This window comes from Papaver somniferum, chromosome 4, assembly GCF_003573695.1.
Source record: "Papaver somniferum cultivar HN1 chromosome 4, ASM357369v1, whole genome shotgun sequence".
Lineage (NCBI taxonomy): Eukaryota > Viridiplantae > Streptophyta > Magnoliopsida > Ranunculales > Papaveraceae > Papaver > Papaver somniferum.
Window position 1 is genome coordinate 10,450,844 of NC_039361.1, and position 23,704 is coordinate 10,474,547.

At 37.1% G+C, this 23,704-nt stretch overlaps 2 protein-coding genes across 2 annotated transcripts; both read left to right on the forward strand.

Moving 5' to 3' along the window:
- The first annotated feature begins 3,253 nt into the window (after window positions 1-3,253).
- On the forward strand, window positions 3,254-4,973 carry LOC113271986 (G-type lectin S-receptor-like serine/threonine-protein kinase B120). Its single transcript, XM_026521905.1, has 7 exons — window positions 3,254-3,314; window positions 3,425-3,618; window positions 3,784-3,934; window positions 4,027-4,336; window positions 4,429-4,578; window positions 4,668-4,722; window positions 4,785-4,973. Exons 1-7 carry the CDS (start codon window positions 3,254-3,256, stop codon window positions 4,971-4,973), a joined length of 1,110 nt encoding a protein of 369 aa, XP_026377690.1.
- Window positions 4,974-9,601: 4,628 nt separating this feature from the next.
- On the forward strand, window positions 9,602-22,752 carry LOC113271987. The gene is made up of 6 exons (XM_026521906.1): window positions 9,602-9,828; window positions 18,495-18,609; window positions 19,629-20,607; window positions 20,761-21,821; window positions 21,950-22,426; window positions 22,489-22,752. Exons 1-6 carry the CDS (start codon window positions 9,602-9,604, stop codon window positions 22,750-22,752), a joined length of 3,123 nt encoding a protein of 1,040 aa, XP_026377691.1.
- Window positions 22,753-23,704: the final 952 nt, after the last annotated feature.

Below are 23,704 nucleotides of genomic sequence, written 5' to 3' on the forward strand. Positions count from 1 at the left end.
CGCCTCTGCTTAGTTCCCGTTATGAATGGTCCTACGATATTTATCCCCCACATGGAAAATGGCCAAACACTTAATACATAATTCAAGACGGTGGACGGGGCATTATCCTTTTCCCATATCTTTGGCATGCCTCGCATCTTGTGAAGGATCTAAGTTGCGAAGTTCATGATTGGTTCACCCATTGGGATTGGCTCTCTCACTTGTTTAGCCGGTTCTCCTTCTTTTTCTGGTATCTCACTGGGTATGGCCCACCCTTCTTTCGCCTTTTCCATGTATACCATTAGTTTTTTTTTCCTTCTTTGACTGCAGCATGCTCTTCCTTGTTTCCTTCCTCCTTTTTAGTCTTTCCTCGTAGTTTTCAATATCATTCTCGCCGCAATCCTTCGCGTCTCCCCGATTTCCTTTTATCTCGCCAATTCCACTTGGCATTTGGAATATTATCGCCTGGTGGTAAGTCGATGCGAACCCTTTTATTCCATGAATCCATGGCCTTCCCATGAGGGAATTATTTGGGGTCTCCACGTCAACCACACAGACAGTAACTTCTACTTCTAGCTCACCCGCGAAAATCTTCATGCATATTTCATCCTTTGGTTCTGTTGCCGCCCCATTGAATCCGTATAGATTGTACGCCGAAAGCATCATGTCAAAATCGTCATATCCCAAAGCCTTAAATGCATGATAAAAAAGACGTCTACTGAGCTTCCCATGTCTACTAAGACCTTGTCCATATCCCAGATCTTTCCCTTACCGCTTCGAACCTCTTTTCCTCGTGAGCATTCGCCAATAGCCAAGGTGATGACCAATGAGTTCGTGTGCGACCCTTCCTCTGGTGCATCTCGTGCTGAGAATGAGATACCCCTCCTTTGCCACGCCTCCATAGGTTCTCTTTTCACCACAGAGATGATCTCATTTCCTTCGTAGTCCCTTTTGTATACTCTTGAGAGTACATTGTCATGGAAATTTTGGATTTCTTCCTTCGAATGTACTATGAAGTTAGGCCGTACATCCACGTTCCCTTGTTTATTTCGATATGATGCGTCTCTGTCTGGTTCCTATGATAGTCGTGTTGCGGCGGTGGTGGCAGTCTCTGATCTCCCACGTAGTGTGCGAGCTTTCCTTGTTTAATGAGACGAAGTATGATCCTCCGGAAATTCCTACAATTGTTCGTATGGTGGCGTGAAAGCGATGATATCGGCAAAACTCATCATTCCTCTTCCCTGATTGTGGCTCTCTTCCCAGATTTGGTGGGGATGGGATTTCTTCGGTCAATGTGACTTCCTCCCATACCCTTTATACAGTTGTATTGAGTTCTGGGAGTTTCATCTCGGTCCATGCTAACACGTTCAATCCTTGTTTCGTTTCCTCATAACTCCTCGCCTTATCACCTCGTGCCCTTTGTTTTCCACGAGCCAGTGCGATTGACACGTCTTCCCTCGCCCGTTGAGCTTTCATATCCCTTTGAGAGCCTCCCATATCTATTCTCATACCTCGCAGCTCCCGTAAGATCTCATGATCTAAAGTTATTCTTCTTACTTCGTAAATGCTTCCTTCGCTCTTATTCCGTTTATTTTCGTCCTCGCGCCTCATTTTCTCTTCGTATTTTAGCTTTAGATTTTCACTCCTTGCCTCCAGTAGTAATCTCCTCAGGTCTCTTTCCCGGTCATATCCTTCTAGCAGCTTCTTTCTCTGTGTTCTTCCTTCTGCACTTTTCCCGTCTTTCTCGTATCCTTCCCATGATCGTTTCCTCATTGAGACAAAGCTGTTATCGCTTCTGAACTTGTATCTTCTTCTTGCAAGTTCCCCATCTTCACCTCGTTGCCGCGCTTGTAATCCTATCGTGTCACCTGATCTCCTTGCTTTACCGTTCCATCTTGCTTCTCAGATCTGTACCTTGCTCGCCCTTTCTCCCAACGGGATGCCTCATTCGGTTCCTCCAACGTCGTGCTCTCATCAACAAAATACTTTCTCTTTTTCTCCCGTCTCGCTCATCTTTTTACGACAGCCCTAGCTTTCCTGATTTGGACAGGTTCCTTCGTAAGTTCAGCATCTTCCTCCGCTTTGCCTTTCCGCCGACTTACGATGCTTTCTCCATCTACAACTGATTCCCTTGCTTTCATTTCTTCTCTCCGTGCCTCCAGTCGCTTGCTCCTCCTCGCTATCAGGTGCCTCGCTCGATTTGGTGTTCTGGCCATCAACTGATTCTTGGTTGGATCTCCTCCGACTAATTTCTTGCCTTCAATCTTCAGTTGCAATACCCAAGGGTCACTCTCTCTCCTAGATTTCTAGTCTTGCCTAAGAATGAATCGTTCAAGATCTAGAAAACCCTAATTTTAAAACAACTCGCCAAAATCTCTAACTTCTACAATTTAAAAGCAATTTCAAGATTTCTCAGACTCTTAGATGAGGATGAATCCCCGATCTAAGTCCATGTTTCTGGACGCCAAAATGTAACTACTGGAAATCTAGTAGCACACCCAAGTAAGAGAAGAAATAGATCTAAGACATGATAGAGGTTTTGAATAAGAAGATCTTTATTGATTAACCATTTTAAGTAGTGAACAATACAAATTTCTTGAGTATAAGGAAACCCTAATCTCTCTTTTTCTCTCAGCAGAGCTCTCCCTCACCAAAGAATCTGACCCCTTATACATTTCCCAATGACCCATATTTATAGACCAATTAACCCATTTTTCCTCGCCTGGATCTCGTGTAGATGCTTTATACCTCGTCCAGATGAAGTTTTCCCCTTCCTTTCGCTGAAAACTTCGGGTGTTTGTCGGGACAGCTGTCTCTTTTCTTGTTCCATAATTCACTGACTTCGCCATTTACCTTCTTAGCCAAGTAACCTTATTTGGCCAACCTTTACTTCGTGAATGGTATCTTGCTGGATACTCCGATTGATCTTTCACAACTTAGATCCTTCAAGTGAGTTACTTCGCCTTATTACACTATCTCGCGTATGGTTTTCATTTCGTCAGTCATTCAATAATGACGATCCTGACTTGATTTGACAAGTCACTGACGAGGATCTTCGAGAAATAGTGCAGAATCTTTCGGCAGGATTCCCTTGAATGACTCGTGTCTTCTCCTGCGTCCACGTGGCGATTCGTAACTTTGGTATCTACAATCATGATGTTTTTGCCCCATGCAAAATGAATTTGTGCTTACCGCATCTTCAAAATTTTCAGTCAGAAAGAGAAAGGCATTAATTTGGAAGATCGTACCTGTTTTTATTTTGGTGGCAACTATCATGGGCGTCTTAGTATATCTTTGTCCGTTCAAGAAAAACAAGGCTAATAAAAGAGTTAATTGTACTTCTTACTGCATCATATCCAAAACAACATTGTTCCTAGGGGTGTCACCACCAAATTCAGCCTAGTCATGTTTATGCTGTCTAATCATCTCTTTCCTTTCTTCCTAGGGATGTTCACTGATATGTTAAAATCCAAGGCTACCTACAATGACACTCCAAGTACAAACATGTTTGATGATGGTAAAACAAAAGGAGAAACTCAGGAATTACAGATATTTAGCCTTGCTTGTTTAGCCAATGCTACAAACAACTTCTGCTTGGACAATAAGTTGGGAGAGGGAGGTTTTGGACCAGTTTACAAGGTAAGTTTACATATGTTCCATTCTTGTAACAAAAGTGATCGACTTATTGGGCATTATTGATAACTGAAATCATTTGTATGTTTCGTTGGAGGATGGATTTTAGGGTACACTGCAAAACGAGAGCAGGAAATAGCAGTGAAAAGACTTTCTAAAAACTCTGGACAGGGTATTGAAGAGTTCAAGAATGAAGTTGTATTGATCTCCAAACTTCAACACCGTAACCTTGTGAAACTGTTGGGTTGTTGTGTTGAAGGAGAAGAAAACATGTTAATTTATGAGTACATGCCCAAAGGAAGCCTGGATGCATTTCTATTTGGTATATATTTTTCTTTTCTAGTTTTCTATCAAATCCTCTTGAAGGATGCAGACCTTGCATGTGAAACATTCTGAAAATATCTTTCAAACTAGCTTTCATGTTTACATTTATCACAAGTCTAATTTCCACCGCTGCTAATTCAAGGATGTTTGCAATTACGGCAGATCCAGATAAGAAAGCACTGCTAGATTGGAATAAGCGCTTCAACATCATTGGAGGGATAACTAAAGGCCTTCTTTACCTTCACCGTGATTCTCGTTTAAGAGTTATTCATAGAGATCTCAAAGTCAGTAACATTCTATTGGATGGAAACATGACCCCTAAAATTTCAGATTTTGGAATGGCACGAATATTTGGTGTTGATCAAATTATAGCTAATACTAACCGGGTCGTTGGTACATTGTGAGCTAGCTCCATGTTAATCTTCCTCTTAAATCTCAATAAATCGTCTTTCTCATCTATCTATTAACATGTGTATTTACGACCAAATGCAGTGGTTACATGCCTCCCGAATATATAATGCGAGGCACTTTTTTGGAAAAGTCAGATGTCTTTAGTTTTGGAGTGTTGATACTAGAAATTTTGAGCATTAAGAGAAATAACAGCTTTGAAAATCCTGAACAATCTTTAACCTCCTACTTCATGTAAGTATTTGCATTGTATCCGTCAAATTTTTAATAAATTACATGTATTATGAAGTATTAGCTTACATAATTTAAATTTTGTGTTTCAGACTTGGAAACTTTGGAATGAAGGCAAATGGTCAGAGGTTGTCGATGAGGCTTTGGGTGATTCGTATTCTCCATTAGAATTCATAAAATGCGTACATATTGGCCTGTTATGTGTTCAGAATAGCGCAATGGATAGGCCAACCATGGCTGAAGTGGATCTCATGCTTGGCAGTGAAACTTATCGCCCAGCACCAATAGATTTACTATCCCAGCATTATCAGATAAGCCAAGTTTCAATCCAAATCACTGCTCAAATATTAATGTCACTTTCACCTCAGTTGAAGGTCGATAAGATGCCAGATCTATAGCTCAAATGTTAGAATATATGTTATAAACTAGCAATAGCGGCAAAATTGTTAGTTTGGATTGCGCCGCCAAATGTACATAATTACATGATACTTATAAGAACCAATTTAATTTCCATATTATTCTAGTTCTTCCGGGTTCAGATTTTAGGAGCTCTCACTTGACAAAGAAGATCAATTTCTGTGTATTTTAGCTCTTCCAATACGTGTTCTCGACAATTGTCTCCCAATCAAAGTTTTTTCTTTTTGTTTGATCATTAGGAAAAGTCACTAGGAAAAGTTCATTCATTTCTTTAATTTCAAAAATTAAACAAGAAATATGTTGTTGATCACAGAGAACACATTAAGATCAAGAAATAACAAAAAATAATCAAATTTTGTCCGCCAAGAACATGAAAAGCACTCAAAGCAACATCATGCAATATAACTGTGAATGAAACATTATAAACAACTGAAATAACTAGCTGGGTAGCATGCTGGTGAAGCTCTTTATCGGCTTGTATTTCTCACATTCAGGGTATGACATGACATACATGAATATAAAGTGATTTAAAAAGTTAGAAATAAGAAAATAACGGTTTTACATGTCTCATGTATAAGCTACGTTTAATTTGCAGGTTTAGTTTGCATCCATTAAGAGGAAAAAAATATTCAACGTACAACTTAGAGCCCGACTGTGTTTTGCTTAAATATGTCAAGAGTTAAGGTGCTAGAGGATATTGAACTGATCAGATGTAAAATAAAAAAATCACCCATGATGATCAAATGGCAATAGGTGAAAGCAGCAGCTGGAAGGCCCCATCTGTGTTATGAACATGGTATTTGGTTTGTGAAGTGATAGCTTGCGCTTCTCTAGAACATTATCAATTAAATGTTAGAGAGAAATGATCTATTTTTTGAAGTAGTAAATGAGAAGAAAAGAACGGTTAAAGGAAACACGGGTTAATTCTGATGAGAAATTGACTGCAATGTTCAAACTATTAATGTTTGTAAAGCTAATCTCTATGGGCTTGATTGAACTGCTAGAACGGCTAAAAAGTGTTGTAAAACAAGAAAAAAGTGTCGAAAAAAAATTAATACTACTTTTTGATACTTCTCTCTCCTAATAACTGCTCGCAGTCCAATTATCAGCGAGATTGAAACGCTGAATCATTCAGCGTTGAAAAGGTGACATAAACGCTGAACCATTGAGCGCTCTATATTTTTTATTAAACTTTTAGAAAGAATGTGATGAAGAGAGAGGAAAAAGAGAGAGAGAGAGAGGGGAAATAAAGGGAGAACACGATGGAGAGAGGAAAAAAGGGAGAGAGATGAGAAAGAGGGAGAGAGAGAGGAAAAAGAAGGAGAGTGAAATGATAATAATTAGTTGTTTAGAAAATAAATTCATGTGACGCTGAACCATTCAGCGTTCTGCGCTGTTCTATTTAGCGCTTCGCTGCTAGATTAGCAATACCATATGACTTAGGAGGTTGCCTAGATGACGTGGATGGCCAATCTAACTGCTAGATATCTATCCCATAGGAATTAGTCTAAATCCCAATTTGTAATTGATTGACACACTCATATTGTTTAAGTTTTCATTCCGTAATAGAAGAAACTTGCCTCACTGTTTACCTAACAATAAACTTGCACTTGCATATGAATACATTCAGTTACATTTTTTTTGCTTTTGATCTATTAAGTAGAAAGTTCATTAAAAAGGAGGCACTTAAGAGGGATACTCAACCCAATAATTATAACTGAAGAAAACATTGGGAACCGAAAGGGGATTCGACTATCGAAGAAAAAAAATAAAAAAATTATGGAGGATGATACAAAAAATCTCATAAATAAGTCACTATGTTTGCCGTAAGCCCTGACAATTTTTTGTTTGAATCCGCTCAAAAGAATGCTAGTAATTTGATACCTTTAATGAAAGTCATAAAAAATTTCTTTTTATTATCAAAAATTCTTGTAGTTCGCTGTTTTCATATGCACATATAAATGTAACGTCTAGTTACACTTATAAAACATAAATAATAGTGTAAAAACGGTTGCACACATCATTCCTTGGTCCTCCTTTTCACTCAGACATGCACACACAATCTTATATTTGATTTGATGGTTAATAAGTGTTTCTACATAATAACGTTTAAAGACAATCTTTAATAGTCGAAAGAGATTTTGTGGGTGATGTTGCAAACTGCAAACTTTTAGTCATAATAGTTGACGTAGATGCAAATTTGAAAAATGGATTAAACAACTAAATTCAGTTTACAAACTTCCGAAACCAAATTTGGGTTGTTGATGCGTATTTCATGTTGGATGTTTAGAGCTCAATCAGCACTTTACAATGTAAAACTTTATCCATGTGATGCGACAATCGCTTTTAGATAGGAATAAAATCTGGTGTTTCAAATTGGGTCGTAATACAAATGTGGATTGTGTAGATACCAAAATACCATACTCGACATGTGGTACTTTGATAGAAAATATAAGTACACAAAATAGGCTCGCCAAGTGGCCGCACAGGAAGGCACGAAATAGGACTGAAGAATCTCACTCAAAGATCCCGGTCAGTGACTTGTCAAATCAAATGTCAGAATTACCTCGCCACCAACTAAGAACACGAAGCACGAAGAGGAAGCATCCTAAAACGAAGTATCTCGCATAAGGAATCTAAAACACAAACGAATCAAGTTGGAGTACCCAACAAGACACCAGCCACGAAATAATGGTTGGCGAAATAAGGTTACTTGCTTGAAAAGATAATTGGCGAAGTTAGTAAATTATGGAGCAAGAAAATAGACAAATGTCCCTACAAACACCCAAAGTTGTCAGCGAAAGAAAGGGGAAAACTTTATGGAAAATGATATGGGCGAAGTATAAAGCATCTCCACGAGATCCATACGAAGTAAAATGAGTTGTACGCCATTAGGGTCGACTAGTCTATAAATAGGGGGCCTTGGGCAATGTATGAGAAGTCGGATTCTTGGGAGAGGACAGAGCTTTGCTTAGAGTGGGAGATTAGGGTTTCCTTGTAATCAAGAACTTGTATTTTTCATTACTTGGAGTGGTTAATCAATAAAGAATTTCTTATCCAAAACATTTATCATGTCTTAGATCTGTTTCTTTTCTTACTTGGGTGTGCTACTTGATTTCCAGTATTTACATTTTGGCGCTAGAAACAGGGACTTAGATTGAGTATTTATCCTCATCTAAGAGTTGAGAAAAGCTGAAGTCGTTTCAAAGTCGTGATATCTTAAGATCTAGGCGAGTTGCTGTACACAATGGCGTTTCATAGATTTTGCAGTTTGCTCACGTCCAGGATCTGAGATCTGAAAGAGAATATCGGTGAAACGGCAGGCAGATAAGTGGTTGATAAATACTAAATAAGGGTCGAATGATGGAAAGAAGAGCAGGGCGAGCGAAACCTCTAACGGTGGTAAGAAGGAGCAATCGGTTGGAAATACGGAGAGCAGAAATGAAAGAGAATGCATCAGTTGCAGATGGGGAAAGCACCGCAAGCCGGCGAAAAGGTAAGACGAGTGAAGATGTTGAACTCATGGAGGAACCTCTCCAAATCATGAAAGCTGGGGCTATCACGAAAAAGGGAGCGACCCGAGAAGAAATGGGAAAGGATGTTGTTGACGAGAGCATGACACCAGAAGAACCGAGTGAGGAAACCCGTCGGGAGGAAAGACGAGTAAGATACGAACCTGAGAAGCAGGCTGGAACGGCAAACCAAGGAGGTCAGGCGACACAACAAGATTACGAACGCGGCAATAAGATGGTGATTGGAAAGTTGCAAGAAGGAGATACGAGTTCGGAAGCGATAACCATCTCGTCTCCAAGGAGGATCTCACGCTGAAGATACGACCCTTATGAAAATCACGAGGAAGAAGACGAACGAGATAAAAAAGAAAGAACACAGAGGAGGCTGCAAGAAGGATATGATCGGCAGAGAGATCTGAGGAGATTACTAATAGAGGCGAGATATGAAAATCAAATTTTAAGATACGAACACGGAAGGAGGCGTGGGGATGAAAGCGTAAACGAATTAAGGGGAAGGATTTTAGATCGGGATATCTTACATGAGTTGCGGAGTATTAGGGTGCAGATGGGGATCTCACAAAGGACGGGACGAGGCAATCACCCCTGTAAATTCGATAGTTCCAGCGAAGCTAAAACCAACCTGAAAGGGCGAAGATGATGGAAGGGAAGACGAAGGAAATGGGCGAAAGCAATCGATTCACAAAACAAAACCGGTTCAGTTCCAGATAAATACAAGGGAAGACGACGAAATCAACTCACAAAGACATGGAAGAGAATGTTGATGAAGACGACGGAATCAACTCACGGGGAGATATAAAAGAATGTCGATGAAGACGACGTGATATTGGAACAGCTGAGAGAGACGCTTCGCCAAGAAAGAGAACAAGAACGGGATCTAGTGGGACAACACGTTAGATTAGCGAGACAAGACGACACGCCGACGCTGCAAAACCACAAACTTGATGAAGAGAGAGTGACTAGCGATTCGCGAGGAGGTACGGATTCGGGAGCAAGAATGGTTTCATCAGGAAGAAGAAACTTACGTTAAAGGGACAATATATACGAAGATAACGGAAACGAAGAAAGGACAAAGAAGGATGCAACGAAAGGAGAATGAAGAAGAAAGGAATCTGAGGAGATCGCTTGTAGGAATGAGATGCGAGGATCAAGGACGAAGAGATAAAGAAGGAAAAAGATGTGAGGATGAAGGGAAACGTGACGACCCAAAACTGAGCTTCTCAAAGCATTGTGGGCAATTCCGACGAGGATCTGTTAGAGAAGAAGAGATATTAAAGAAGATTACTTCGACAAAGTTTCCAGCGAGGTAAGACAATTAACGAGCAAATGAAAAGTGAAGGAAGGTGCACTTCGTCAGGAGCAGAATATAACAAAGCAAAGCTTGCTGCGTCGGAATATCATTAGCAAAGGACAAGTTCGCAAGACGACGGAAACATTCAGCTACTCTAGGAGAAAATAATGATTGCAATTCCAAAGAGAAGACACGCAAAGCCGTCGATGTGATAAATCATCGACGAAGAGGAGGAAAGGATGATTGTAGTACCAACGAGGAAACACGCAAAGCCGTCGATGTGATAAGTCATCGACGAAGAGATAAATCAGCTCCAACCCAGCGAACACACTAACTCTGACCCACTGGAGTGGCTGACTTAGATGCTATACGAAGTACAATACAACTTCAAGTTTCACGAATAAAGCAGAAAAATGAATAAAATCAAAGACAAATAAGAAATGAAGTAATTCAAGTCCAGCAAGGAAAAATAAGACCTCACAACAGGAAAGTAAGACCTCGCATTAGGAGGAAAATAAGATCCACGAAACGGTTTCAGAGAAACCTTAAACCCTTCGCCTAGGAAGGCTGGGAATCCACGGCGTGCACCCTATATAGTTCGCACTAAAGTGTAATAGGAAAAGTCCTAACGCACGTCGTGAACAACTCTCAGATACATAAGCTAGGAGCAATGATAAGACCTATCCGTTGAGGGTCCCTTTTATGATGGCCTTCGGTAAGGAGTGTGGAGTATGACTAGGGCGCCGACGTATTCGGTTGAGCTGCGGGTGCCTGGGACGTCTGGAGCGTTACCGGCCATGTTCGTATGGCAAGTCCTGGCTACAAAGCACTCAGTCCCAAAGAAGCCCCACCTAGGGTGTGACTTCGTAACCATGAGCCATATCGGCGAAGGGATAAGAAGTCACGAAAACAACTGACTGTCGTAATAACCGGATGGGAGGAGACCAACATGCATGTTAGGGTTAACCTCCTTGAAGGAGCAATCAGGGGGAACATAAAGGGACGACACTCTCCAGATTAGGGAGCTGCGTGACCAAAAAAGACGGCAATATCATGGGGCTATTATTCATGGGAATAGTTAGGCATGTCGTATTGTCGCGAAATAAGACCTCACTAGAGAATGTTAAGGCGAGGTTGATGGATCGTTATTCGCAAGAATGATGAGAGCCTGAGACTTCGTCGAATTAAGACCCGTAATGATAGGGTGGGGCAAAGTAAGACCTTAACTAGGAGGCGCAATAAGTCCTCCTATAGCCACACAGTTTACAACACCAAAATATGTACAAGAGGCAAGAGAAAGAAAGCAAACAAAACTAAAAAGAAAAGAAAGGTAACAAAACGAAGAAGAAGGTAATGAAACGAAGAAGAAGGTAACAAAACGAAGAAGAATGTAACAAATCGAAGAACAAGGTAACAAAACGAAGAAGAAGGTAACGAAACGAAGAAAAGGTAATAAAACAAAGAAAAGGTAACAAAGCGAAGAAGAGGTAACAAAGAGAAGAAGAAGGTAACGGAGCGTAGATAATCCTGAAGAGGAGGCATAGCCATAATACTTCGCATGAAGACAAGGGAAAGATATCAAGAATGGATACTTAGTATACTTCGGAATTCTTATTATTCATACTTCTTGAAGACGTAAGGCATAAAGAAAAACAAGGGCAGAGGCAACAAAGAAGCATTACATTACTTTTACTTTGGATAGCTTAAGTTCCTTCATCAACCAAAGCAAAAGGAGGCACACATATAGGGGAAAATACATATTATACGCTTTGCACAAATTTTTTCAAAAATTACGGGATTGATATGAATCAAAGGTCGCTAAGCAAAGTAGAAATGAACCAATATCATGTGAAATGATACAATGAGGCAAGATGAGAACGAGAAGAGATACCACCAACTCATCACCAAAGATAACATCAACACGAGGTTATCACCGGTAAAGCTCAAACTTACACTTACAATGAACTTCGCACAAGAACGAAGAAGATGATGCTTGGAAGAAAATCATCAAAACTAACTTACACGATCGAAGCTCGTTAACAATGAACGAATTGAGGGAGTATCAGGAGGAATACATAGCCTTGTAGGAAAAGTAGAGGCAAGTTAGAAAGGTTAAGTCGACCCCTATAAAAGAAGGAACTTTTAGACTCTTACCAAGGTCGATTAAGTAACATCGAAGGAAAGGAAGCATGAAGTTCGAGTAGCAAGAAAAAAGATACTCACGAAGAAGGTAAAGAGATGGAGCGGTTAACAGAAGAGATTTATAAAGAAATATGAAGGAAAGAAGGGGCACGGTGAGAGAAATGAACAACAGGACTTGAAAAGATCCATAGAAGAAAGTAAGAAGGAGTTCAAGGAAAAGGAATATCTGACTCAGCAGTCAACGGCAGTCATTAAAAGGGGAACATCGAGTGGAACAACGAGCAATGTCTCAGCAAGGGAAAAGGCAATAGAATTGACGGGGCCGCTGGAAATGATGAATAAATGTGCAAGAAGTCGACCACGCAAACCCGAGATTGCAGCATTATTTTCTCCAAAGCAAAGGGATAACGTTAACGAAGATATCTCGCTCACTATATACTTCGTCAATTTTAGCTCATTACATGTAACATGACACCTCGCTACTTCTCACCAACATGAAGAATCAACAACTAAACATACCAGGGAAAAATCGAAGTGAAGCAATGAATGGTTCCAACAACAACTCATGATCAACCACAACAAGATCAAGGGATGATGCTTCTATACTGCAACGAAGCTTCGAAACTTCGCGAAAGAATAAGAGGCAAGTATATACTTTTCAAGTTATTATTCTTTCGCTCGTTCCTTCAATAGCAAAGGACAAAGTCATCCACTCAAGCACACATGTCTCGCTCCAAGAACTATACCAAAACATATTTTTCCTTAAGGATCGCTCTTCAAGCAATACTCAAGGAAAAAAGGGCAAAATGTAGATACCAAAATACCATACTCAACATGTGGTACTTTGATAGAAAATGTAGGTACACAAAATAGGATCGCCATGTGGACGCAAAGGAAGGCACGAAATAGGACTAAAGAATCTCACTCAAAGATATCGGTCAGTGACTTGTCAAATCAAATGTCAGAATTACCTCGCCACCAACTAAGAACACAAAGCACGATGAGGAAGAATCCTAAAACGAAGTATCTCGCATAAGGAATCTAAAACACAAACGAATCAAATCGGAGTACCCACCAAGACACCAGCCACGAAATAAAGGTTGGCGAAATAAGGTTACTTGCCTGAAAACATAATTGACGAAGTCAGTAAATTATGGAGCAAGAAAATAGACAGCCGTCCCGACAAACACCCAAAGTTGTCAGCGAAAGAAAGGGGAAAACTTTATGGAAAATGATCTGGGCGAAGTATAAAGCATCTCCACGAGATCCAGACGAAGTAAAATGAGTTGTACGCCATTAGGGTCGACTGGTCTATAAATAGGGGCCCTTGGGCAATGTATGAGAGGTTGGATTCTTGGGAGAGGGAACAGTTTTGCTTAGAGTGAGAGATTAGGGTTTCCTTATACTCAAGAACTTGTATTTTTCACTACTTGGAGTGGTTAATAAATAAAGAATTTCTTATCCAAAAATTTTATCATGTCTTAGATCTGTTTCTTTTCTTACTTGGGTGTGCTATTGGATTTCCAGTAGTTACAGATTGCTCAGCAAATTTGAGTTAAGGTTTATATTTTGGGGCCCAATGGCGATTGTGTTTGTTGGGGTTCCAAGACAAATTTATGAACGAGGTAGATTTTGGGTCATGTGCCAAATATTTCGACAAACCTTGTCTATTTCTAGGTCATGAGATATTGGAGATACAGTTAAAAATCAATTGATTAAGGTCATACAATAAGTCTAGACAATATATACCTTAAAACTAACATTTTAGTCGTCTTCCTTATAGGTTTTCAGTTTCATGTCTCACACTTTTTGCAATGATATACATTAATACGTCAATTAGAAAAAAGAAACCGAGGGATTTCATATTCACTTGGTATAAATTGTCCACTAATTTGCCTAGCTTTGGGCACAGCAGATTTGAATTTTAGATGTTTTTCATTCTTGAGATAACATATTGGAACCGGAAGAACTAAGATGCCGGAGCAAATTGAACTGCACTTGAAGATGGATTGAATTATTTTTCTCTACATGGTTAATTTATGATCAATTTCCTCAATGCCATCTTTCCATTTCTTATTAGATTCCAAAGAGATATTTGAAACCTTTGAAATGTTGTTTCTGGAACTCTAATTCCCTTAAATAGGGTTCTTTAATATGCGAACGGGAAATAAAGAACCAGAAAAAAAATATACAAGGAAGACTGTTAAGGAGAAAAAAGATGGCTAGAGTTAATGATTAAACTTGTTATGGTTTTCTTTTAGTGCTTGTGAATGAGATTTTCTCCTTTCTATGCTAATATATTCTTCTTTCATCGAAGAAAAAAATTACTGGCAAGGTATAATATATTTAAAAAATTATTGACACTCATTTATCGGGTTAGGGCGCCCACTAATATGACTGCACTACTCGGTAACATTTTTGAAAAAGCTAAATTCCAATTAGATTTGAAGGTTTAAACTAGGAAAATCATTCCTTTCGCCAGGTAGAGATTCAGTTTCTGTGATATCTACGGGTTAGTTCATGTTGTTCACTAACTTATACATGTCGCCTTCTGTATAAGTTCAGTCCAAAATTCAGCATACATTGATGTGGGGAGAAAATTCAACATAAAATTGGTTAAAAAGACCAAAATCAACAATTCTTGGGTGAAATGGACAGTTAGATTTTGATACTATTTAAATGACCAAAGATATAAAAATAGGCGGGATGTAACCAATTTCATCGTCCCTATTTTCAAATATTTTTTCTTATTTTTAATTTAAACAAGATGTATCTAATTTCATCCTTGCTATTTTTAAAATTTAAGCTAAGATGAAATCAGTTTCATCCTTACTATTTATTTTTTTTTGCCATTTCGTCCAAACTATTTTTTACCCGTCCATTTGAACCGTAATTTAAAAATATTTGGACAAATGACCCATTTTCCGGAAATTCAATTGATCAAAAGATTCGAAATCATCCCAAAACTAGATGATAGATATCCCCAGTGTTAACAAGTGAAACCACTGAACAAAATTTCAAAGGAGTATTTTTGAAGAATTTCTAACTGCACCTAGCTTTTGAATTAGGATGCCCATTTTATTTTTCTTACGGACCAAAATGTCCTGCTAAAGTGACATCTGCATATCTAGGTTTATATGTTCCATGTTTACACCAACTTTGCATTAGTAAAAGAATATGCAAATGTTGCAGGCATATGCGGAGAAATTTTCCCGATAAGGATGTAGAGGTTTTATTTAGCCGTTACTGATTGTGATTGTGATGATTCTGTTTCCTTTCCTCTTTGGGTTACACGGGTATTAAAACATCGCTATGTGCAAAATAAAAATTTTAAGCGGGATGTGAAACCCATCCTAGATTTTAGGCGTTGTTTAAAGCATCTCCTACAATCTAGGATGGGCTTCGAACCCCGCCTCTATTATTTGATCGGTTTCAGACCCGCCTGTCATTTTTTCCATTTTCCCACTGCAATTTTAAGTCTTGTATGCTAAAATTTTAAATTATACCATACCACTGTAGCACACAACACCGACTTGATCTCATTTTTCACCCACAGTGATGAAAATGTAGGAATGGCGAATGATTCGTGAATGAAATGCATGCTTGGACACGTGTTTGTAAATGAGATTTGACATTGAAAGAAATTTTAATACTTCCTCCGTTTCTTTTTAATAGGCTAGTTTTGTTTTTAGAGAAATTTAAGGAATGATTTTTTTATTAAAGTGACCATGTTTTTATAATATATTTAAAAAACTGGCCGTTATTTCAAATCTTTTCAAATCTTTTTATAAAGTGGCCGATATTGACAATTTCATCCCGTTTTTTTTAAAAAACGGGTAACTGCAGTTAACCGTGTAGTGTCCGTTATTCTACTTAAGAAAAGACATGTTAACCCCTCTTTTAAACTAACTCGGTCGAACCTAGTTAAACGGTACCAAGAGACTAGCTAGGTTACTACCTAGTTAAACCATGAGCGATTCATGTTCTTCTTCCTGTAACGTGTTCTTCCCCAAATTGAATCATTATCAAGAACCCTAATCAACGAAAGCTCTTAAGTCTTAACACATCACCAACAGTCCTACCACATAAACTCTAAATCATCCATCAATCACCTAAGACAGAGAAATTTATTCACTTCTCCCTGTCTTTTCTCTGCCAAAATTGATCAAGCTATGATATTCTCTCTCTGTCAATTTATCATTGCAAATTTCGAATCATCAATTCATTAAAAACACAACTATCCGCATCTTGAATTAGTAAAAAGAAATTCATATATGATAAAACCCCTAAATTTCTCAAGAACCCTAATTAAGAGAGGATCCCCAATTTAACATTCAAAAATCCTAATTCATGAAATTAAATTCAAACAAACATGCATAAGATGAATTAACACAAACCTATTGTCTCAAATTGAATCAATTAATGAATCATCAAAATCGTCAAAAAAAATATATAACTACCAACTTACAAGAGATTAAAAACAATTAAGACAAAGAAGTTCTGCTGGTGGTAGATCGTTCAATTCTCACAATATTAGAAACTCCAAAACAATCCAAACTTCCAACCTATATCAGAAATCAAAACCACTCAATTGAAGAAGAAGATGGAAGAACTTTCTGCAGCTCTCCTCCTTTGATTTCTGATATCTTCCCAAAACTTCAAACATCTTCTAAACATAGTACTATTGATCTTCACCTCTTAATTTCTTAAAACTTCAAAAATCTTCTAACTGCTCACCAACTACGTCTCCTTCTACATACTACAGCTCTCCTCTGCTTGAGATTTTTTTTTCTGAAACGAAAATAGGGTCGACACAGTAAAGAGATATCTAGGGTTACTTAGGATATGGTGGTAATTTTGACGGGGATAATTGACTAAATCAAAGTGGTTGACCATTTGGTGGATCCGGTTGGAAAATCTAACGGAAAGGCCACTTTATAAAAGTATTTGAAATTCTGGCCGGTATGCTCGGAAGCTGGTCAATTTCTTAATTTGCCCATCCTTTAAGGAAATTAAGAGAACTAATCATTGAAAATGGTCCTCATGACACTTGTCAATAAAAGAAGTGAAGTGAAATGGTCCACATGACACTTGTCAGCAAAAGAAATAAAGTCAAATGGTCCACATGACACTTGTCATCAAAAGAAGTTAAGAGAAAAGTGGTCCCAGAAAATTAAAGTAACAATTGACTTTCCCAATTAGAAAACCTGCCTATTTTTTTGAAACATTTACTTATAGAAACCAGCCTATTAAAAAGGAACAAAGGGAGTAGTTAAAACTAAAAATGATTTTGTGGGTGATGGTACGAATTTTATTGATGTCCATAGCTGCAAATTTTTGTAACAAATTTTGTGTTACAAGGACAAGTTTCTTTTTTTTCGATGGAAAAGGCTAATGCCTCAATTTTCATTAATATGAAAATTTGCTTACAATCATATTAATGAAATGCATGCTCGATAATGAAGCACCACCAAATAAAAAACTAATAAAAACCACTGGAAGAGTGCATACGAAACGATAATGGCAATGATATATCATATCTATCAGAAAATAAAAATACAGGAGAAAACATGCCATCAATTGCTAATAATTCAATTTTGTTTTATTTAAATATATACATAACCTATGTTACTCTACCTGGATCTTAAATTCAATTAAAATTCGGGAAGACAATCAATAGATCTTGAGGCTGCAATGGAGAAGATGAATGCAACTGATGGAAATAATCGTTTATGGATGAAGATAACCGTTTGTTTTAAGATAGAGTTGCAGAGCAACAAAAGTGAGAGACCAGAAAATGAGACCAAGTATATCTTACAAGGACAAGTTTCTGGTCGCCTTTATCCGTAGTGCTCAATGAGACATGTAACAATCACCCGTTGAATAATTTTGTGTTGGGTCATCATACAGATTTGGATCGCTTAGCAAAATTAAATTTGGAACCATTTTTTAGGGACCATAGTTTTTTTTGGAGGACCATGATCTTATTAGGACAACCTCCCTATACTTATAAGGGTGTCCTAAAGTTATGTAAATACACTTTTACCCTTTACTTTAATTTAAATCAAAACTAACATAATAACTATATAAATTACAATCTAGATATTATTTTTATTGGGAAGATCTTGAAAAAGTTTGATGGTTATCATTCTAAGTCTTTTACACAGAATTTTTACTCAAAGTTATTATATCTGAGGGGTTATTATTCAGAAGTAGCTCATCACTTGGCAATTCTTTTTTGTAACTATGAAAGATTTATGACTTCATTTGATGGAATGTTTGTCTGTTGAGTATGAATATGTTTTTTGTCAGAATGATTAGTACTAGACTGGTGCTTTGAATGTCTACTGGTCAGCATCATGTACCCCTGTCTCTCAGACGGTTTTCACAAATGCGAGTGTTATTTTTAATACTTCTACTGAAATGAGCTATAATTCTGATATGCTTTTTAACTCATTTTCTGAGAATAGTGTTAATATTTAATGAGGTTGTGGAAGAATGCTTTGATAAAGCTGTGGTACTTGAACCTACTCCAATAGCTATGTTCCTCCTGAACCCGTGTTGTCTCAAGAAGAATTTGAAAACGAAGTAAATCTCATGATGGTAGATGTTATGGATACTATGGATGCAGAACCCCCATCATCCCATGACCTTGTAAGTCCTTTTTGAACTTAGTATTTTTACTATCTATCTATGCTTTATCTTTTTACTGTTTGTTTTACTTTATCATTATGAAATTTCTTTGTTGGAACATGAATGGGTGTTGCACTGATAAGAAGTAGTTACATCTTCAGAATATCTTTAAAAAAACAAACCTGATGCAATTTGTCTTATAGAAACTATGGTTGATATTGATACTGTTAAGAAATATAATCATCATCTCCATATGATTCGTGGTATATTATTCTTGTTGTTGGTAAATCTGGGGGAATATATCTAGGCTATTTCGCAAATTCAACAATTGAAATTCTTAGTAGTTCCCTTAATATGATCCATATTATGTGTAATGTCACTACGAAAATCAAAACTTGAATTGTTTCTTTTGTTTATGGTGCTCTAAATATGTTACTAGTAGAAGAAACCAGTGGAACTTCCTTACTCATATGAATGAGGCAAACATTCATCCTTGGCTGTTATTAGGAGATTTTAACTTCATTTTACATAATTCGGAAAAACAAGGTGGTAATATAGAAAGTTCTTTTCCTCCGAATTTTATCAGATCTAAATTATTAGATATGAAAATGAATGAAATTTTTGCTTTTGGTAATCATTTTACCTGGTGTAATAGAAGGTTTAAGAATCCGTCAGAATTGATTTTCGAAAAACTAGATACAGGTTTTGTTAATGATGATTGGTTCTCTGTGTTGCCGCATACTCGCCTAACAAACCTTGCTAGAGTTTATTCAGATCATTGTCCTATATTGTTGAAGTTTTTTCATTTTGAGCAACATCTTAATATTCCTTACAATTTTTTTAAGTGTTGGCAACTGAATCCTGAGTATAAAGGTGTTCTTTCAAAGTCTTGGTCTATAAATGTGAAGGCTTCTCCGAGTTTTGTTGTGTCTGGTAATCTCAAGAATCTTAAACTAGACCTCAGTCGATGAAACATTTTATCCTTTGGTCACATTAAAAGCACTATTAGTAGGATAAACTATGAAATTGAAAAATTACAGAGTATGAATTATACTCCTTCTATTGGTAATTTCATTTTAAATTACTCTAACCAGCTAGACTATTGGTATGAGATTGAAAATAGTTTTTATAAGAAGAAATTTAGGATAGATTACTTCACTCAGTATGACAAGAATACTCATTTCTTCCATGATACGGTAAAGCTTCGTAATATGTATAATACTATTCATACCATAAGAGACGAACAAGGAAACTGGCTGGATAATAGAGAACAAGTACTTTCGCTCCTGTCTTCCCATTTCAAAAAAGTCTATATCTCTTCTAATCCGAGTAACTCTGATTTAGAAGCTGCTTTGTGTAATCTAAAACCGATTGTCACAGATGATATAAATAGTTCTTTAATTTCTATTCCTTCTGAAGATGAAATTTTTAATATTGTGAATATGGATCCTTGGAATTCACCGGGCCCTGATGGTTTCCCGGCTGGTTTCTTTAGGGATAATTGGGTTGAAACTTCTCAAGAGGTGATCTCTCATGTTCAAAACTTTTTCAATACTAAGTACCTTCTTAAACAAATGAATCATTCCTTTATTACGCTAATACCTAAAGTTAAAAGCCCATCTACTCCCAATGATTTCACCATTAGTTTGTCGAATACTATATATAAGATCATTCCTAAGATATTAGAAAATAGGATTAAACCTCTAATGGATTCTATCATTTATCCTTTTCAATCGGCTTTTATTGCAAATGGGCAGATCCATGATAATGTTATTATTAGTCAAGAGATTCTCCATTCTTTCAAAAAGAAAAAGAAGAAAGTTAAGAATGGTTTTATGGCTATCAAGCTTGATCTCTCCAAGGCTTTTGATAGATTGGAATGTCCTTTCATTATTTCTGTTTTTAAGAGGTTAGGTTTTTCTGATGATTGGTGTCATATGATATTTCAGTGTATTAGCACAGTTTCGTACTCTGTTCTGGTCAATGGTTCTCTGGGAGAAATGTTCTTCCCCTCTAGAGGCATTATACAAGGGGATTGTGTTTAGCATTATATTTTTATTATGTGCATGGAAGTTTTGTCTCAACTTCTCATCAAAGCATAACAAGAGAATCTAATTCAGGGTTTTAAAGTTAGGAATGATAGTCCTTCTATTTCTCATCTGTTTTTTGCAGATGACTGCATGTTATTTTGTAAAGCTTCTCTCACTTATGCTAGAAATCTCATGAAAATCATTGATGTTTTTTCTAAGGCTTCAGGACAAGTCATAAGTTTTGAAAAGTCAGGTTTTATAACAAGTTCAAAAATGCATCATAAACACATTAAACTTTTTTCTAGAACCCTTAACATCAAATTTTTAAGTAATTCTGAAAAGTACCTTGGTACGCCTTTGTTTATCAATAGGAATAAAGTTAGGTCTTTTCAATTTATAATTGATAAATTCTATGATAGATTGAGTTCCTGTAAAAGAATAAATCTAAATGTTGCTGGTAGGAATGTGGTAACTAAACATGTTCTCTCTAATCTAGTTGTTTATCAGATGTCTTGCTTTCCTCTTCCTAAAAAGATTACTGCGAAGATTGATTCTATACAGAGAGCTTTTTGGTGGTCTAAGAAAGATCCTAGACATGCTTCTTACTTTAGTTCTTGGGGAGACATTGTTAAGTCTAAACCTTGTGGAAGTCTTGGAATTAGAAATACTTATGCAACCAACAGAGTCTTTATCTGTAAGCTAGGTTGGAGAATTGTTCAAAACCCGGAACAGTTAGTTTCGGTATTTTTAATAAATAAGTATTTCCCAAATCAGAATTTATTGGAGATTGATAAAGCTGCAGACTCCTCTTCTTGGATTTGGAAAGGTATTGTTAAGGGTTTGGTCTTCCTTAGAGATAACATAGTTAGAAAAATTAATGATGGGTCCTCAACTAATATTTGGACAGATAGTTGGATACCATATGCTACTTCTCCTCCCATATCTAGTAATCCTAATTATTCAGATTATAAACTTGTGAAGGAACTAATAAATGAACAGAATAATAGTTGGAATGTTAACTTGTTAAATGATTTGTTTTCTCCTGAAGATGTTATTAAAATCAGATCCATTAGAATAAATGTAGATCAAAGTGATAGAATTATGTGGGCTCATACAAAGAATGGTATGTTTACGATTAAATCTGCTTATAAAGTTTATGTGAAGGAAAGTTACACGATTAAGGAGTCTTCTTTTTGGAGAAAGGTCTGGTCATTAGATTCTCTTCCCAAAATTAAGTTTTTTATGTGGAAAATTTTCTCTAATATGCTTCATGTAAATTCTCTTCTCAGTTTTTATAATCCTTATATAGAAGATATTCTCTTCTGATTCAGTGTCTTATTGCTTCGCATATCTGGTTTGGTTTGTCTTTCCAACATTTAATTTCAGTTGATTTGCAAGGGATTGATGATTACTTTCTATATTGGTTTGAAAATGATTTGGGTGAATCTCCGTATGTAGCTAATTGGCCAAGCATCGCTGCTGTTATTATGTGGTGTATTTGGAAACTTAGGTGTGATGTAGTTTTCAGGAAAATAGCTATAGATTTAAACAAGGTCATTCTGGAAGTGAAAAGAATGATAAACTCTTATATTAAGCCTGCCAGTCATGTTCATTCTTGGAATAACATTATTAAGACTTTCAGTGAAGATGTAGATCATTTCTTTTTTGTTGATGGTTCTTATAAAAAAATTCATATGGGTGTGGGTGTTATTTGGTGTGATGTTGCAGGAACAATAAGGGGTAGTCGAGCTGACTTTGGATTGTTTCCTGATGTCGTTGGAGCAGAATCAACTGCGCTTTTTTTTTGGGTATCTCTTGGGCACAAGAGATGAATCTTTCTAAGGTCGTATTCGTTTCTGATTGTCTCCAGTTGGTGGATTTTGTGAATGGAGATTGCACAAATGTTGGGTGGTGGAGTAGTGATATTATGTCGGATTGTCGGAGTCTGCTATCTAGTCTTAGAACTTTTAAACTTATGTATATTAAGCGTGTTAAAAATAGACTAGCTGATCGGCTTGCTCGTTATGCCAGAAAGTTTTGTATTAAGAACGAATGGGTTCCCTTTCCACCTTTTTCGGATGCTTTTGCAAGGGAGGAACCCTTGGTAAATGTTTGTAATTCTCTTTTAAGTTAATGCCAGGTGGTTTTTCTCAGCAAAAAAAAAAAGCAAAAAAAAACTATATAAATCTAATCATATGTATCCAGTCTAAATGAATCTATTAACCAAAATCAAAATCAAAAACAAAAACAGGGGGAATCGATATTTTTTAGTTTTGAAAAAAAAGTTATTCTCTTCTTCTTCTCTCTTTCCTTGACGTTCCTCGTTCGATTGAAAAATGAGTATTAACCATCAAAATGAGTTGAAAATGGAAGTTGCAGAGAGAAGTTCGGATAGGAATTATGTGAAAAACTTTGTCGAACTAACCGAACCTAATGGAAATGATGAACATGAAGAACAGTTTGGTTATTTCGCAAAAATAATTCCTAACCGAACCTTAGTTCGGTTACGTCGCAAAAAACATTTCCCAACCGAACCCTAATAGTTCAGTTAGTTGCAAAAAACATTTCCCAACGGAACCCTAATAGTTCAGTTAGTTGCAAAAACCATTTCCCAACCGAACTTTACTTCGGTAATTTCGCAAAATATTTCCCAACATAACATCAGTTCGGTTACGTTGCAAAAATCATTTCCTAACCAAACCCAATAGTTTGGTTACGTCGCAAAAAACATTTCCCAACCGAACCCTAAGTTCGGTTAGTTGCAAAAAACATTTCCCAACCGAACTTTAGTTTGGTCATTTTGCAAAATATTTCCCAACCGAACATCAGTTCGGTTACGTCGCAAAAAATATTTCCCAATCGAACTTATAGGATCAGAATCTCGCAAAAATTATGTCTCAGCGAAATTATCAATGGTACAGCACAATAGCGTCGCAGAACAATTTCAGAAACGACGTCAGCAAGGATCATGCGAAAGATATGATAGTCCTGCGAAAATTAGGGAGCTTGCGAAATTAACATTTGTAAGGTTGCGAGAATGTTGCAAACCATATCCGAAAATAAAGGACAGATTAGCTGTCATCCAT